Source organism: Pteropus medius, unplaced genomic scaffold (genome assembly GCF_902729225.1).
Source record: "Pteropus medius unplaced genomic scaffold, Ma_sr-lr_union100, whole genome shotgun sequence".
In the NCBI taxonomy this organism is placed as follows: Eukaryota; Metazoa; Chordata; class Mammalia; order Chiroptera; family Pteropodidae; genus Pteropus; species Pteropus medius.
This window is the reverse complement of record NW_024344378.1, coordinates 45,482,623-45,497,284: the sequence shown is the minus strand read 5'-3', so window position 1 is coordinate 45,497,284 and position 14,662 is coordinate 45,482,623. Positions and strand designations below refer to the sequence as shown.

General features: G+C 46.7%; 1 protein-coding gene across 5 annotated transcripts in view; it reads right to left on the bottom strand.

The window, feature by feature from the left end:
- CDH23 (cadherin related 23) overlaps window positions 1–14,662 on the bottom strand; it is a 391,288-nt gene that overhangs the window by 287,194 nt on the left and 89,432 nt on the right. For all 5 annotated transcript variants that reach the window (XM_039872055.1, XM_039872057.1, XM_039872056.1 and 2 more), the window contains exons 4-6: window positions 1,656–1,798; window positions 872–919; window positions 667–759 (exon numbers count right to left, since the gene is read on the bottom strand). In XM_039872055.1, coding sequence (XP_039727989.1) covers window positions 667–759; window positions 872–919; window positions 1,656–1,798 — 284 coding nt within the window. The remainder of the gene's footprint in view (window positions 1–666; window positions 760–871; window positions 920–1,655; window positions 1,799–14,662) is intronic.

Here is a 14,662-nt window from a genome sequence, read left to right as displayed (position 1 = left end):
GAGGGACAGCAAACGATGAGAACTCTGGTGCCATTGGAAGCCAGCAGCCAACTTATTAACGAACCATTTATAATGCAATAATTTGTACTTCTCAATTACCAGAAATGGCTTGGTTTTACACACACGCACTCATGCAAACACACTCAGAGTACACAGACGACCCAAAGGAGCCAAGAGCCAGCGGGACAGAAGGCAAATACAGGGCTAGAGAAAGAAAGTCCCTTTTTGGAACCACATGCTCCCTCCAGTCTGGAGGGACTTGTTCTGGCCAAAGTAGGAAGGCCTGGGGTTAAGGCCGCCAACGCACCTGCCCAATGCCCATACTAGCTATGAATGGAAGAAAAGAAGGCTCAACACCTGTCCCTCTCCACCTCTGTCTTGTCCCCAATTCCAGATTCCAGGCAGAGGTGTGGGGCTGATCGAATGCAGGCTCTCTCTTAGGCATGAAGCTCCCACCAACCTACTCTCCTTGACCAGCAGATGGGCCCCTACCCTCAGAGGTGCCAGCATGTTCAACCTGCCTAGAGCTGGTACCTGGGTTGAGGTGTGGGTGGGAGAAGAAAAGCTGGGCCTGCCCTTGCCCAAGCTGACTTTTTACTCCATTCCTAGGTGGCCTTGAAGCAATAGGTCCCCAATGTCTCCCAAGTGTGACTCAGGGGCTCCTACCTCAGGAATGCGGACACTGTAGGGCTGATTGTGAAATGTGGGTGCATTGTCATTCACATCCCCAACCTGGATGTTCACCTTCCGTGTAATCACCTAGCAAGAGAAGGACAGGGAGTCAGTGTTGGCATTGGCCTCTGGCTTCTTTCCACCCAAGGGGCCCTGGAACTCTCCTCCCAGGGCAGCAGGGGCCTCAGGGAACACTCACCCCCTGGTGATCGCTGACAGAGAACTCCACTGTGAACTCCGACTTGGTCTGAAAGAAAGGAGAAGGGGTAAGGAGGGTAGAATTAGATATATTGGAGTTCTAGGTCCTGAGCCCTGGGTGGGGCTAGAGACCCCCGGCATTGCCCAAGGAGCTGGTCTGGGACTGGGTACCCTAAGATTTCCCTAAAAAACGAGCAGTGCCCCTTGGGTTAGGGAAACAGGTTCAGAATAGGGATTCTCCCCCAAAAGAGCAACAGATTAGAAGAGTCTTGGGTTCTAATCTTAACATTGCCTCTAAATTGCCGTGTTACCTTAAATTAGTCACTGGACACCTCTGTGGCCACTTCCTCAAATGTAAGGTGAGAACAAGGTTTGAGGTTTTGTTCAAATTCTTACCTTAATTTGCTAAGGGCTACAGGGTCATCAATTCCTGTGTCTCTGGAAAATGTCCTTCGTAGGGACATTTGTTTGGGGCAGGAGTAGAGTTGTACACCCTATGGAGCCTCTATTCTATAAGGGATGAACCCAGAATCATTGTCCCTCTTGCATAGCCAATATTGTCCCTCCCTTGAAGACACCCCCAAATACCCCATTCCACCCCCAAGTCCAGACATCGACACTGGCCCTCGAAGAGGGATAACATTCAGGCAGGAAGATGCTACTTCAGGGTCAGAATGGGGCCTCAGAAGATGGTCCCTAAAAGATGATGACCTCCCTCCTCCAGAGTCTGCTCCTCCTCCCCACCCCCAAAACAAGGGCCAGGCAGGCATTTGGTCAGGTCTTACCTCTCTGTCCAGCGGCTGCCGGAGCCACACCACACCTGTATCCGGCTCCACAGCAAAGAAGCGGGAAGCTTCCTCCCCGGACACGCCAAACACCAGGGGGTCATTGTCCATGTCTCGGGCCAGCAACTGGGTCACAGAGGAACCTAGAATATCCAAGGGAGAGAGAAGAAGGCAAAAATGGGAGGCTGGTCCACTCCTCAGCACCTTGCTCAGGTGGCTGAATCCCAGCAGGGAGCAGCCACCCAACAGACTTCCAGCAGGTCCCTTTTTCTGATTTTAATTTGGAGAACTGCCTGCCCCTTTTTCTGATTTTAATTTGGAGACCTCCTTCTCCAAGTGGCTCAGATGAGAGCAGGCCCCCAATCCTTCCATTCTTATGTTTCAAGGTGGGCACATAACTCAGCCCAAGCCAATCAGAGCATTCCATCTTCCTGGTCACAGTGATTGGCTCAGGGATGAGCATGTGACCCAACGTAGACAGTCAAAGCCAACCCTGGGACTTCTGCTATAACTATTGGGAAAGAGGAGCTCTCTTTCCACTGGGGTTGCTAAATTGGCACGGCTGGCAGTCGTCTTTGGCACCAGGAAGAGCTTGCCTGAGAATGAGGCCAGCAAGGAGGACAATAGAAGCAAATGGTGCACGAACAGAGATTCCTGATGGTGAAGGTCTGTAGCCAGCTATGCCTGATATTAGCTCCATCTTCTGGTCTCCTCAGCTACATGAGCTAATAAATCCCCACTCTTGTTTTGCCTGAGTCAATTGAGTTGGATTTCGGTCTTTTGCAAATTGAAGCACTCTTTCTAATTCAGAAAACTTTGCAAAACCTGTCATTTATTCAACAGTGGCTAGGTGCTGGTCTTGTGGTAAGCACTGGGTGACAAGGCCTAGTTCCTGTTCACAAGAAGACCAAGGTATCACCCTTTACCAGGAAACAAAGCCCTGGCCAGAGCACCTTGGGCATCAGGATGCCTGGCCTGCAGCCCTGTCCAAGAAGTCTCAGTGTAGGGCATCTTCTCCTGTCGTTCATAGCCCTCCCTAAGTAGCCATCAGGTAGGGTGACCAACTACCCTAGTTTGTCTAGGACTGAGACAGGACGTGTAGTAAAACCAGGAGGTCTCAGGCAACTGAAAGATCTGGTTACCTTAGCTTCAAAAAGTCCTTAAACCTCTATGAATTGTGCAAAATGCTAGGAGTGTAGTGTGTCATTTTTGGCAGAGGGGGTCTATAGCCTTCATCTGATTCTCAAAGGAGTGGTCAGATTAGAACGATGGCCTTGGGCAAACCACTTCTTTCAAAGCTTCAGTTTACCCTATAAAATGGAACAGGCACTCTTGCTTCTCTGAATACTGACTCTCGTATTTACTGAATCGCTCTGATGATCAAGTTAAGTAAGGCAGAATTCCAAACTCTGGGAATGTTATCTAGAAAAGAACATTAATGAACTTTTCCAGGTCATCTTTTAAAAGGACAGTTCTAACAGGACAATGATAGTTAACATTTCTAAGTACTGACCACACTTCAAACACTGGGCTAAAAAACTTCCATGTATTATCTCATTCATTCCTTACTATCATTTTCCCCATTTAACAGATAAGGCAATAAAGGGCGATTAGTAATTTATAGCCATTCAGTTACAAAGGGCGGAGCTGGAATTCAAAGCCCAGGCACTCTGGGCCCAGAGCCTGCATTTGTTTTCACAACTTTATACCTCTCAACATTTGATGTGTAAACTGAAGATTTAGGACTTCCATGGACATGACCCTATCAGACTGTAACTGGAAACCCAACATTTGGAAAAGGAAAATGTGATATGCCAAACATGGTGCTCAGCCTGTTCACATGGGCTCTCTCATTAAATCCTCCCAGCAATCCTGTTTGGCAGTCATCATTCCACCCATTCTACAGATAAGGCAGTGGAGGCTCAGAGAGGCAAAGTAGTCTCTCCCAGGTCACACAGCCGAGTAGGACATGGCAGCATCCAAGGTGATGGGAGAAGGCGAGAAGCAGGAGAAGGAGGAATAAAATCATGAAACAGAATTGCAACAACTTTAGAGACTATTTGAGAAGCCCATCTTTCCATTTTAAAGATGGAGAAGCTGAAGGCATTTAGCAATTTCCCCAAAGTATGATGGTGAACAACAGAGTCAGGACTCAAACCCAAGTTTCCAGACTCTCAGACTCCTAGTACAGTGCTCCTTTTAGAATAGGAAGGAGGGGGTATGTGAAGTCATAGAAAAACCAAGCACGTCTTCCCAAAGCATCTGTGCTACTCAATGACAAGAAATTATTTTATACTAAAGCAAATGGAAATACATCGGGAATACGATATAACATTTGTTTTTTGAGATACAACCTAAAGCTGTAAAAGAATTACTGCCTCGCCCTGACTTCCAGGGATACACATTTCCTTTCTGTTACCCTCAGGGGTCCTTTAGTGGTCAAGTTTGAGGAACACTGAGCTGGAAAATTGGGGATATTCCACATGAGAAAATTGGGGTCTATAGGGGCCCTGCTTGTCCACAGATCAGCAATGAGTCCATGGTAGCCCCCTGGACTGAACGCATCATCTGCCAACCTCCTTTCAGGCCCAGCCCAGGTGGAAGGTATAGGGCCAAGCTCCTGGCTAGCCGATGGGGTTCTGAGAAAGCAGCACTCCAGCCAAGGTCGCACAAAGGCCCAATATCCCAAATGGCTCTCTCAGATCTGAAGCTCGGGCCCTCCCAAGAAGGGGGGTACTGGGCAGGACAGGGATGGGGCCATCAGCTGCTGTCACCCACCCTGTAATTTCCTGGACTTTTATCCATTTTTCCCGCAATTATGTGCTGTTCAAAATGGTCTTTTTCAGCTTCCTCACAGGCTCTTGCCTGCTCACGCCTTCCTTGTGTCCCAGGTAATTGCTAGTGACCTTTTCTAAGTGTACTAATTAAAGGTGCCAATTTAATATTATATTTAAGACAAGATGCCCCGCAATTTTCCAGCTGGGCACATACTCCCCCGCCCAGTGCTGTTCCACCATTCTGCAGAAGCCGGGCATAGCTTTGGCTTCTCCAGGACACAGGGCTCATTTCCACCAAGGCTGCTTCCAGCAATCTCTCTTTGTAGTACTCATACAGGAACAAGGCCGAGATATGAGGCCCACCTCTAGCCCAATGCTCCTAGAAGCAGTCACTCAGAAGAACCATCTCTGACTGTGTGACCCTGCACATGCCCTGCTCTGGGTTTGCTTCCCACCTGAGAAATAGACAGTATACGCTGCAACTGGACTGTGGAATACTTGGACTTCCTTCCTTCAGCCCTTCTTCTTCCTCATTTCATTCATTTTCATTCATTCATTCTGTTTCATTCATTCATTCGTACCATTTTCATTCGACCTAAATTTCCATTCATTCATTTCATTCATTCCATTCATTCATTCACATTCATTCATTCATTTTCATTCGTCGTCATTCATTTCTTCTTCATTCATTTCATTCATTCATTCATTCATTCATTCATTCATTCGTCATTCATTCATTCATTCATTTTCGACCTCATTCATTCATTTCATTCGTCATTCATTTCATTCCATTCATTCATTAAATTTCATTCATTCGACCATTCATTTTCATTCATTCATTCATTCATTTCATTCCTTCATTCATTCCATTCATTAAATTGTTTCTCATCAATAATATATTCCGTACTTTCATTCATTTTCGTGCCATTCATTCATTCATTCATTTCATTCATTCATTTCATTCATTCACATTCATTCATTCAATATGTTTTCATGTTTCGACGCTGTTTTCCGTACTGTTCATTCATTCATTCATTCATTCGTTCGACGCTCTCTCTTTCTATAACTTCCTTTCTTCCATGCTATTCCTCACCTTCCTTCCTTCCTTCCTTCCTTCCTTCGCTTCCTTCATTTCCTTCATTCATTTCCTTCCATGTTTAAGCGGTAAAATACATATAAAATGTATCATTTAAACCATTTTAAAATTAGGTACATTCACAATGTGGTGCAGCCATCTCTACTATCTGTTTCCAGAACATTTCATTAACCAAAAAGGAAATTTCATACCCATTAAACAGTCACTCCCCATTCCTCTTCCCCTAGGCCCTGGCAACTCTTAATCTGCTTTTTATAAATTTGCCTGGCCTGGATATTTCATAAGAACAGAATAGTATGATATGTGAACTTCGTGTCTGACTTCTTTCACTCAGCATGTTTTCAAGGTTTACTCATGTTATAACAATATTAGTACCTAATCCCTTTTTATGACTGAGTAATATTCCATTGTATGGATATACCACTTATTGTTTATCCAATCATCTGCTGATGGACATTTGGGTTGTTTCCACATCTGAGGTATTATATATAGTACTGCTATGAACATTTGTAGTCAAGGTTTTATTTGAACATTGTTTTCAATTCTTTTGGGTATCAACCTAGGAGTGGAATTGCTGGGTCCTACAGTAATTCTACATTTACCTTATTGAGGAACTGTCAAATTGATTCCCACAACAGTTGTACCATTTACATTCCTACCAGCAATAGATGAGGCCAGGAGTTCTTTTCAGTGGTAGGAATGATAATCAATAATTCACAGGGGCTGGATATCCCCTCTTTGGTGGAGAGATGGGAGCTGGTCAGCCCTCCATAGCAGGTCCTGTTGGTATGTTGCCCACTATGTCTTAGCATATACCATTGTCACACACACCAGCCCGACCTCCCACTGCCAGCACTGAGACTCTTTGCTTGAGGGGTTCCCACAATAGCAACTGCTCCATCCACACACAAGACAGGACAGAAGTGCCAGGAAATTAATGCCCTTGGTAGCAGCACTGAAAGAATGGCTGATGCAAGATGGTAGGTAAAGAGCTGGTAGATAAACACCTCAGCTCCCTCACCTCTTGCGGGGATAGCTCTGAGGCTGTGTTCTACCCTGGCTCTTAGAATTCCCCAACAGGATTCGTCTCTAGTTGCCCACACTGGTGACTTGGTTAATAACACATCTTTATAGCTTCCTTCACTTCCTTGTCTCATGTCCTCACTCCCCAACCTGTGTTTCCTAGAATTCCCTTCCCCAATAAACTATGTGCACTTGAGTCCTTGGCACAAGGGCTGCTTCTGGCAGAGCCCAAATAAGACACCCCCTGAAATCATGGTATAAGAGTCACCCAGGAAGTTTGTTACAATACAGATTCCCAGGCCGCATTGACATGATTGGCTGGGGGGAGCCCAGAGTATGAAACTTTTGAACAGCAGCCCCCACTCTCCCTGTAAGAGTCTCTGGCACACAGCCAGGTTTGGAAGTCCTGAGACTGGTTTATAGCAGGGCGGCATTCAAATATTTAACAATGAGCACAGAACAGGCATCAACCAATCAGAAAGGGTGCTAGCCATAAACAATTGGACCAGTGAGTACTGCCTGTAAGTCAGCCTGGTTTATGACTCACATTTTAGATGCAGAGAAAATCTCCTCTGGCCTCAGGATGATTTAAAGGCTCAGTCTTAGGGCTCTTGGCTCAATCAATGCTGCTGGAGGAGACTCTGCTCTTGGCCTCACCAGGAAGGGTAACCTGGGGAGGCTAGCCCCTCTACTCCATGCCAAACCCAGCCGAGGCTGGAGCCCAGCCCAACCTCATGGGTGGAAAGTGGGACTTTAAAGAACTTAAATCACCATACATGCATGTTCACAGCAGCGTTATTCATAACAGCCAAAAGATGGAAGAAAACCAAATGAATGGATAAATAAAATGTGGTATATACATGCAATGGAATATTATTCAGCCTTACAAAGGAAGGAATTCTGACACATGTTCCAACACAGATGAACTTTGAGGACATGGTGCTATGTGAGATAAGCTAGTCACAAAAAGATCAGTATTGTATGATTCTATCTCTATTAAGTACCTAGAGTAGCCAAATTCATAGGAACAAAAAGTAGAAGGGTGGCTGCCAGGGGTTGGGGAAAGGGGGTAACAGGTAATTGTTAACTGGTAACAGGGAGGGTACAGAGTTTCAGTTGTACAAGATGAAAATAATTCTAGAGGTTGTTGCATAATAATGTGAATGTACTTAACACAACTAAACTACACACTTAAAAGTGGTTACGGTGGTAATGTTTATGTTATGTGTAATTTACCACAGTTAAAAAATTTTAAATCAAATCATGTCCAAGGCACTAGCATTCTGGCCAAGCCAGCACCTCTCACCACCTCTCACATGGACTCCCCAGACTTACTTACCCCCCTGGCCCCATGGCCTTCTTTCTGTTCCTAAATAGTTTGTGGCTACCTCAGTGCCTTTGCCCTGGCTTTACTCCTGCTAGGGATGTTCCAACCCAAGGTTACTATGTGCTCTTGGCTAAGAGTTACCTTCTCGGAGAGGCCTCAAATACTTGATCACATAGACTATATCTAAAGAGATGCCCAGTTACTCTGTGTCCCTGCATTCTGAGTTACTGCCTTTACAGCTCTCCCTCCTCTGAACTGATCTTGTTTATTCATTTGACTTGCTGACTGCCTGCCCCAAGCCCAGGGGCACCGGGCTGGCTTGGCATGTTCCCTGTTGTAGCCCGAAGCTAACACAGGGGCTGGCATTCCCAAGGCACTCAGTAAGGAGTCAGTGAGTAAATGAATGAATCCTGCCAACTGCCTAGAGGTGATAGAAGAAGATAGCCTCAAAAGTCATGAAGATCTCTGAGCCACAATGAAAGGAGTGAGTAAAGCAAGTTAATCGTTATTATGTGCACTAATGGACAGGAAAAGGCCTAGCTAATCAAAATCTAATAATGCCCAAACCAGTAGCACTCGGTTTTGGATGCAGGTAGAATCACAGTTGGACACTAGCTGGGCTCCAATCTCTCAAGAACTGGCCCCATTTTGGGGTGATGTACCCCATCCAGAGGCCCAACGCCCCATCCTGGGACAGTATGCCCCATCCTAGAGTTCAGGAGCCCAGGTTGGAACAGGGTTCTTCTCAGCAGGCTGCAAATGACCCTGGGAGGTGGACTGGCAACATGTCCCTGTACTGTGGCCTCAGTCACTAAGAAGCAGGCTACATCCATCTTCCAGTCAAGGGGTAGACAATCATAGCTTCCCTTGCAGCCCTGCTGTGCCCATGCTGATCGCCGAGATGACTGTTATTACTATTATTGTTGTTATTGCTGAGATTGGTGTGTCATGTGTTCCTGAAAAGCTGTGAGTCTTTGCCTGCTAGACACAGGATGGGCTAGAAACACACGCAGGGCTGTGGCAGGCTGCACGGCTTGTTATTTTTTCTGGGTGGGGGATGGATGAAAGCTATGTTTATTCCCAAAACACAGAGAGGGTGCTACAGAATGAATAAAGGGTGAGGAGAATCCACCATGCCTCCTCCTTGCAGTGGCATCTTTTTAAAGCAGACCTTTGATTTTGCCAGACCTACCTAGTTCCCACAGAATTAAAACCGAACTCTTTACCATGACGGCCAGTGATCCTCCCACCTGTCCATGGCTCCCTGGCCCTGGGGTTCTCATTGCTTCCTGGGCTCGTCCCACCAGACTGCTGTCATCCCTCCAGCACACCATAGTTCCCACACCTGTGCTACTACTTTCCTTCAACCTGGAAAGCCCTTTCTCCTTTCCTTGCCTCTCAAATCCCAGTCATCCTTAAATGCATGCATGCCCCAAATGCCACCTCTGTCACAAAGTTCTCTCTTCTCTGTGGCTCCTTGATTCTCTGCTTGAACCTCTAGACAGCAGGGAGAGGCCATCACCCCTCGAAGGTGGAGACTGATGTTCTGGGACATGCTTGGCAAATCTTCCCACTCCTCCATGATTAACTATCACTCCTCACTTGGGGCCAACTGGCTAGCCCTTCCATCCCTGGCTCATGCAGACATCACTAATCAATCAAAGCTCCCTTTTCTGTTGAGTCTATATTCAACTCCAGAATCCTTCACAACACTGGGTTCCATGCAATCACTAAATAATCCTAATAGGCATATGAGAACAAGGCTTTTGCAGTCTCCTGACCCAAAATGACTTCACATTAGCCCTAATTTACTGTCCCTTCCTATGCAGAGGCCAAAGATCTAGGGTCAAGGTCTGCCCCTACCAGGTTCAGGGCATTTAGGCAAGCTCAGAAACAGGGACTGGTTATGGCTAAGGAGAGAACAGACAAAGCCCCTTCTCATCTTGCAGAGGAAGGATCAGGGGTCCTGACTGGGAGATGGCTGCTTGGGATCAGGCTGCACACTGGTGAATAGTTGAGCCAAGGAGTAGCAGATGGAAGACTCCCAACCCCAACCTCAGATTATAGGCCATGGGTAATGACCAGGTCTTTCTGAAAATAACCACCATCCCTTTCCATGGCCATCAAGCTTGCTGTACAATCCCCATCCCCATCAGAAGGGAAACCCACCCTCTTCTTCTTGGTCCAGAGGAGCCTGGTTGCTCTGGCTTTAGTCTTTATCAGAGCCTGGGGCTCCTGCCCTCCCCTCTCCCCTGAGATGAGGCTCCCAGAGCCTGGTCTTGGAGCCTGCATCTCATTTGTCTCTCCTCTGGGATCAGACAGGTCAGTTAAGTGTCTTGATTCCTGGGAATAATCTCATTTGTCTTAGGTTCCCCCTTCCTGCCTTTAGTAAGGCTCCTTAATTCTAGTTCCCGAGGGTCTTGACATTGGTTTGACCTCAGGGGAACCAATTTTTGTTTGGGGGGTTTTTCTCTTATACAAGGCCCTGCCTATACCTGCCTGGAAGAATCCAGAGTGAAATTTGATACCGGTTCCTCTATCCTGAGAAGCAGGTAGCTTCAAGCCTGCCCTGTACTAGCCAACGTCTTCACTCTCATCAGAAATCCCTTGCCCTGGATAAAGAGAACTGCCTCTATCTCCAAAACTCAAAGGCCCTCTGTAGCCCTGTCTCCTGCAGTTCAGTCCACTCAGAGTAGACAGTATTAAATGGAAAAAGAAACTATCATTCATTAAGCACCTACTATTTGCTAGGCATCGTGCTCAATGGTTTCCATTCTCTGACATCTATTTCTCACAATGGCCCTACAAAGAGGTGTTAGCGTCCCCACTACACATTGAGAAAACTGAGGCTCAGAGTTGTAAAGTGACCTACCCAAGGTCACACAGTTAGCAGGTGGCACAGCAAGTATTTGAAACCTCCTGTCTGACTCAGAATTCATGTTCCCTCCACCACCCTTATAGCTTTGATTGCAAAGTCTTTTATCCAAGCCCCATCTGAGCAGCTAAACACTGTCTTCTGCTCGCCCCACAGAGACTGACCCCAGGAAGACCTCCAGGTTCTCTCTTGTTTTAGGCTCCTCCATGTTTTAGGCTGCTCTGAACCCCTGGGTTACTCGGATGGTTTGAAGGTGAGTACTCTTGAAGCAGGGGCTGACTCATGAGGGAGTCGCCCTGGCTTTCCATAGCCCACTCATCATCTGCCAGCAACATGGTGACTTCCTCCTGAGAATCAGAAAAGGGGTGGTTGGCTCACCTGGGCACACAGGTGTCAGATGGCCAAGGGGACAGGCTAATTCACCAGTGAAGAAGGAGACACCAAACGGAGCAGGATGATACAAACTCAGGGGCTCTGGTGGTGGGGAATAGTAAGAGCTACATGTTGTGGTTGTTTTAAATCAATAGAGCACGAGGAAAGACTAGACATTAAATAGTTGAGAAACCTAACCCTGAGTCTCGGGATCTTGGAGCTGTTCTGCTTTTGGCACAACATAGCAAATAAGAGCCATCAGTGCCAAGGGCTACTAGCCTGGGAGCAGACATCACATGCTCTAAGCCTCTATAGAATCACAGAGAGGTTAAGTTACTTGGCCAAAATCACAGCTAGCACATGGCAGAGCTTGGATCATTCATTGACCCTTCTAATCCCCATGCCACCATCATAGTCCTTTATTCATTCACTCGACACATTGCCTAAGCACCTGCTGTCCCAGGCACTGCTTTAGGCATTGGTGATACAACAATGAACAAAACAGACAGAAGTCTCTGCCCTCCTGGAGCTGACATTCAGTTGACAGACCTCCATTTCCATTATGCCACATGCTTTTCCTGGCCTTTCACTGGCACATTTGGGAAGCATGAACATGAGTTTGGGGGTCTAGTCATAGCCCTGTTCATGGGCTGTGACCCCTCCTTCCCCCAGTATGAGCATTCCTCCTTTTGGCAGGGGTCGAGGACTTGGGACACAGGATCAAAAGACCCAAAAGAAACTTCGAAAGGAAGGCAGCCTCAGTGAAATCCCTTTACAATGACAGAGAGAAGCAGTCAGGCATAGAACTAACATGGCTGCCACTGTTGGCGCTCAGCCCCAACCTCCTGGTGGCTATGGGCAAGTCATTCATTTCTCTGAGCCTCTCTTTCCCCACTGACACCATGAGGGACTAATGTCAATGGCCAAAGCACACAGGTCCTTGGGGGAGAATCAAATCCAAGCTTGGCAAACAGGATCATGCACCCATGATGGTCCCCAGGTCATAGATTTGTGGGTGATGTATGGAGGAGGATGCCGAGGCTACATCTGAGTTCAGTAGAGAAGAATGCTGTGATCCATGGAGACATCTGATGGGAGTAGGGGACATGGGTAGCTGTATATATGTGCCACACATTCACATTCTTGATGAGGCCAACAAGCTCATTTTACAAAGGTGAAAGCAAAGCTGGGCAGCTCAGTGATTTGTCCATGGTCACCTAGCTAATAGGTACAGGTGGCAGAGCTGAGACTCAGATCGGTCCTAGGTTCCCCAATATCCTTCTCACTATACCACATTAAGGTCCCATCTAGTTAAAATATCTGTAAGATTATGATTCTGTTTGCCACAGTATAAGGCACTGTGAAGGAGGGAAGGGCATAGATGACCCAGCCCGGCTGGCAAAGCTTTACAATCTGGTTGAGACACTCAGGAATGAGCCTGGCTGGACAGCCAGGGTCCAGGGTAGACTGGATATTCCTTTCTGCTCAGGCATAGCAGCCTGAGCAGAAATAGCCATGAATAAAGGGGCTCTGGAATGTTCTGTTTGACCTTCCTGAGTCCTTGCTGAAGCTCTCAGGCCCACGGGGGTTGAAGTCCTATCACAGGGGCTGGGAGAGTCAAGCAGTAGTTACCAGATTTAATAACAGTGATAATAGGGGGCTGGAATATTTTCCTTTCTCCTGAAACTTTTCAATTCATTGAACTGTTCAATTAACTTTACAAAAGGAAATGTGGAAAAATGACAGCAAATTGAACTTGACATTATCATTAAAATAAACAGAGCACTGCAGGCCATTAAAGGCTCACGAAGAGATTATCCAAACACTTGCAGGCACGTGCTGACTCCTTCTTGCTCAGAGGGACACTGGCATTTCCTTCTTTCCCTGAGCTCACACACTCTATCACCACTCACATTCCCCCTAGCTCAGAAAGAGGCCATGCTAACGTCACCCATCATCACAGCCCCACAATGTGAACATGAACGTGGTGGGAGAGCGAGAGCACCCACAGCGAGGCCAGCGTCTGCTAACAGGCTGCCATCCGCATGGCGTCCTTTTCTTCTCCTGCAAATTAAGGGGTACTTTAGTTCAGCGGGTCTCAGGCCTGGCTGCATGGTAGATTTACCTATGGCATTTTTGCAACTCCAGATGCCCAGCTGTACCCCCGACCAAGTGCAACAAAGTCTCTGGGAAGGGACACATGACAAAAACCAAAAGGCCCAGGAGATTCCCAAGGGCAGCGCAGGTTGAAAATCAAGATCTAGATGGCTCCTGAGTTTCCTTCGATCTTCAGAACTAATCCAAGACACTATAATGCGGAAAAACCTGTAAGTCAGTGGTTCCTAGACTTGTCAACATCTTGCAATCACCTGGAGATTTCATAAGACCTGTGTCTGTGTCTCACATCCCAAGTTTATATCAATCAGTCTGGGGTACACCTAGGATTTAGAAAGTTCTAAATGCCCAGGTGATTCTAATGTGCAGGCAAGGCTGAAGGTGACATCTTCATTTGGCTAACAGGAAGCCAGCTTCCTGATGACCCTCCTCCAGGAGACCCCACGCTTTCAAATGTGTGGGCACTCCCAGGCACATTCGGCTTAAGCCAATTCCACAGGCAGGGCAGAAAAAGAAAAAATATATATTTGCTTTGTTGCACCTTCTCACGTTCAAAATTTTCCAAATCATGACTTTGAAGCAGTGAATCTCGACCTGATTTCACATAAGCATCAGCTGGGAACCTTCTAAAAATAAGGATGCCCAGACCCTAGTCCCTACGGATTCTGTTTTAATTAACTGGTCTAGCACATGGCCCTGATATTAGTATTTTGATATATAGTTAAGACCTCAATGTGGTCGATAGGTTCTACAACTTTAAGTAAAAGACATATAACAAAACCAATTTTACCATAGGCTAATTGATATAAACAAGAGTTAAATCCCTACGGCATCACATCTCATCAAAGTTATAACGAAGCGATGCTGAATGAAAGGATGTTATTGGTTATTCGAGGAGTGATTCCAAAGTGCAGCCAAGCTGAGAATCACTGGGTCAGAGCAGTAGTTCTCAAACTGGAGCCTTCAACACAATCACCAGGAGGGCTTGTTTAAAAGGCGGAGTCAGGGGCCCAGAGTTTCTGGCTCAGAATTTGCATTTCTAACAAGCTTCCAGGTGATGATAAAGCTGCTGCTCTGGGACCACAACTTTGAGAAACAAGGATCGCACTCCAATGGGCTCAGGTCCTATCACTTAAAGTTCTTTTCAAAGGTCATTTGGACCTTAAGGCCTGACTTCAGAATCCCATCCATTCCTGTGCCCCTGCTGTCCATCCCTTAACCAGAGCCCAAAGCACAGGAGCCACTTTTTTTCACCTCTCAGCAGCAAGAAAGGAAACTAAGAAATTAAGAAAGGTGCAACCAGAAAAGCAGGTGAGAAGACACCCTTCCCTCACCCCCGCGCTCTCTCTCCTACCTCCCACCTTGAAGGAGGCCAGAAAAGTCCCTCCGGAAATCACTTCCTCTTTGAGGAGACTCATAATT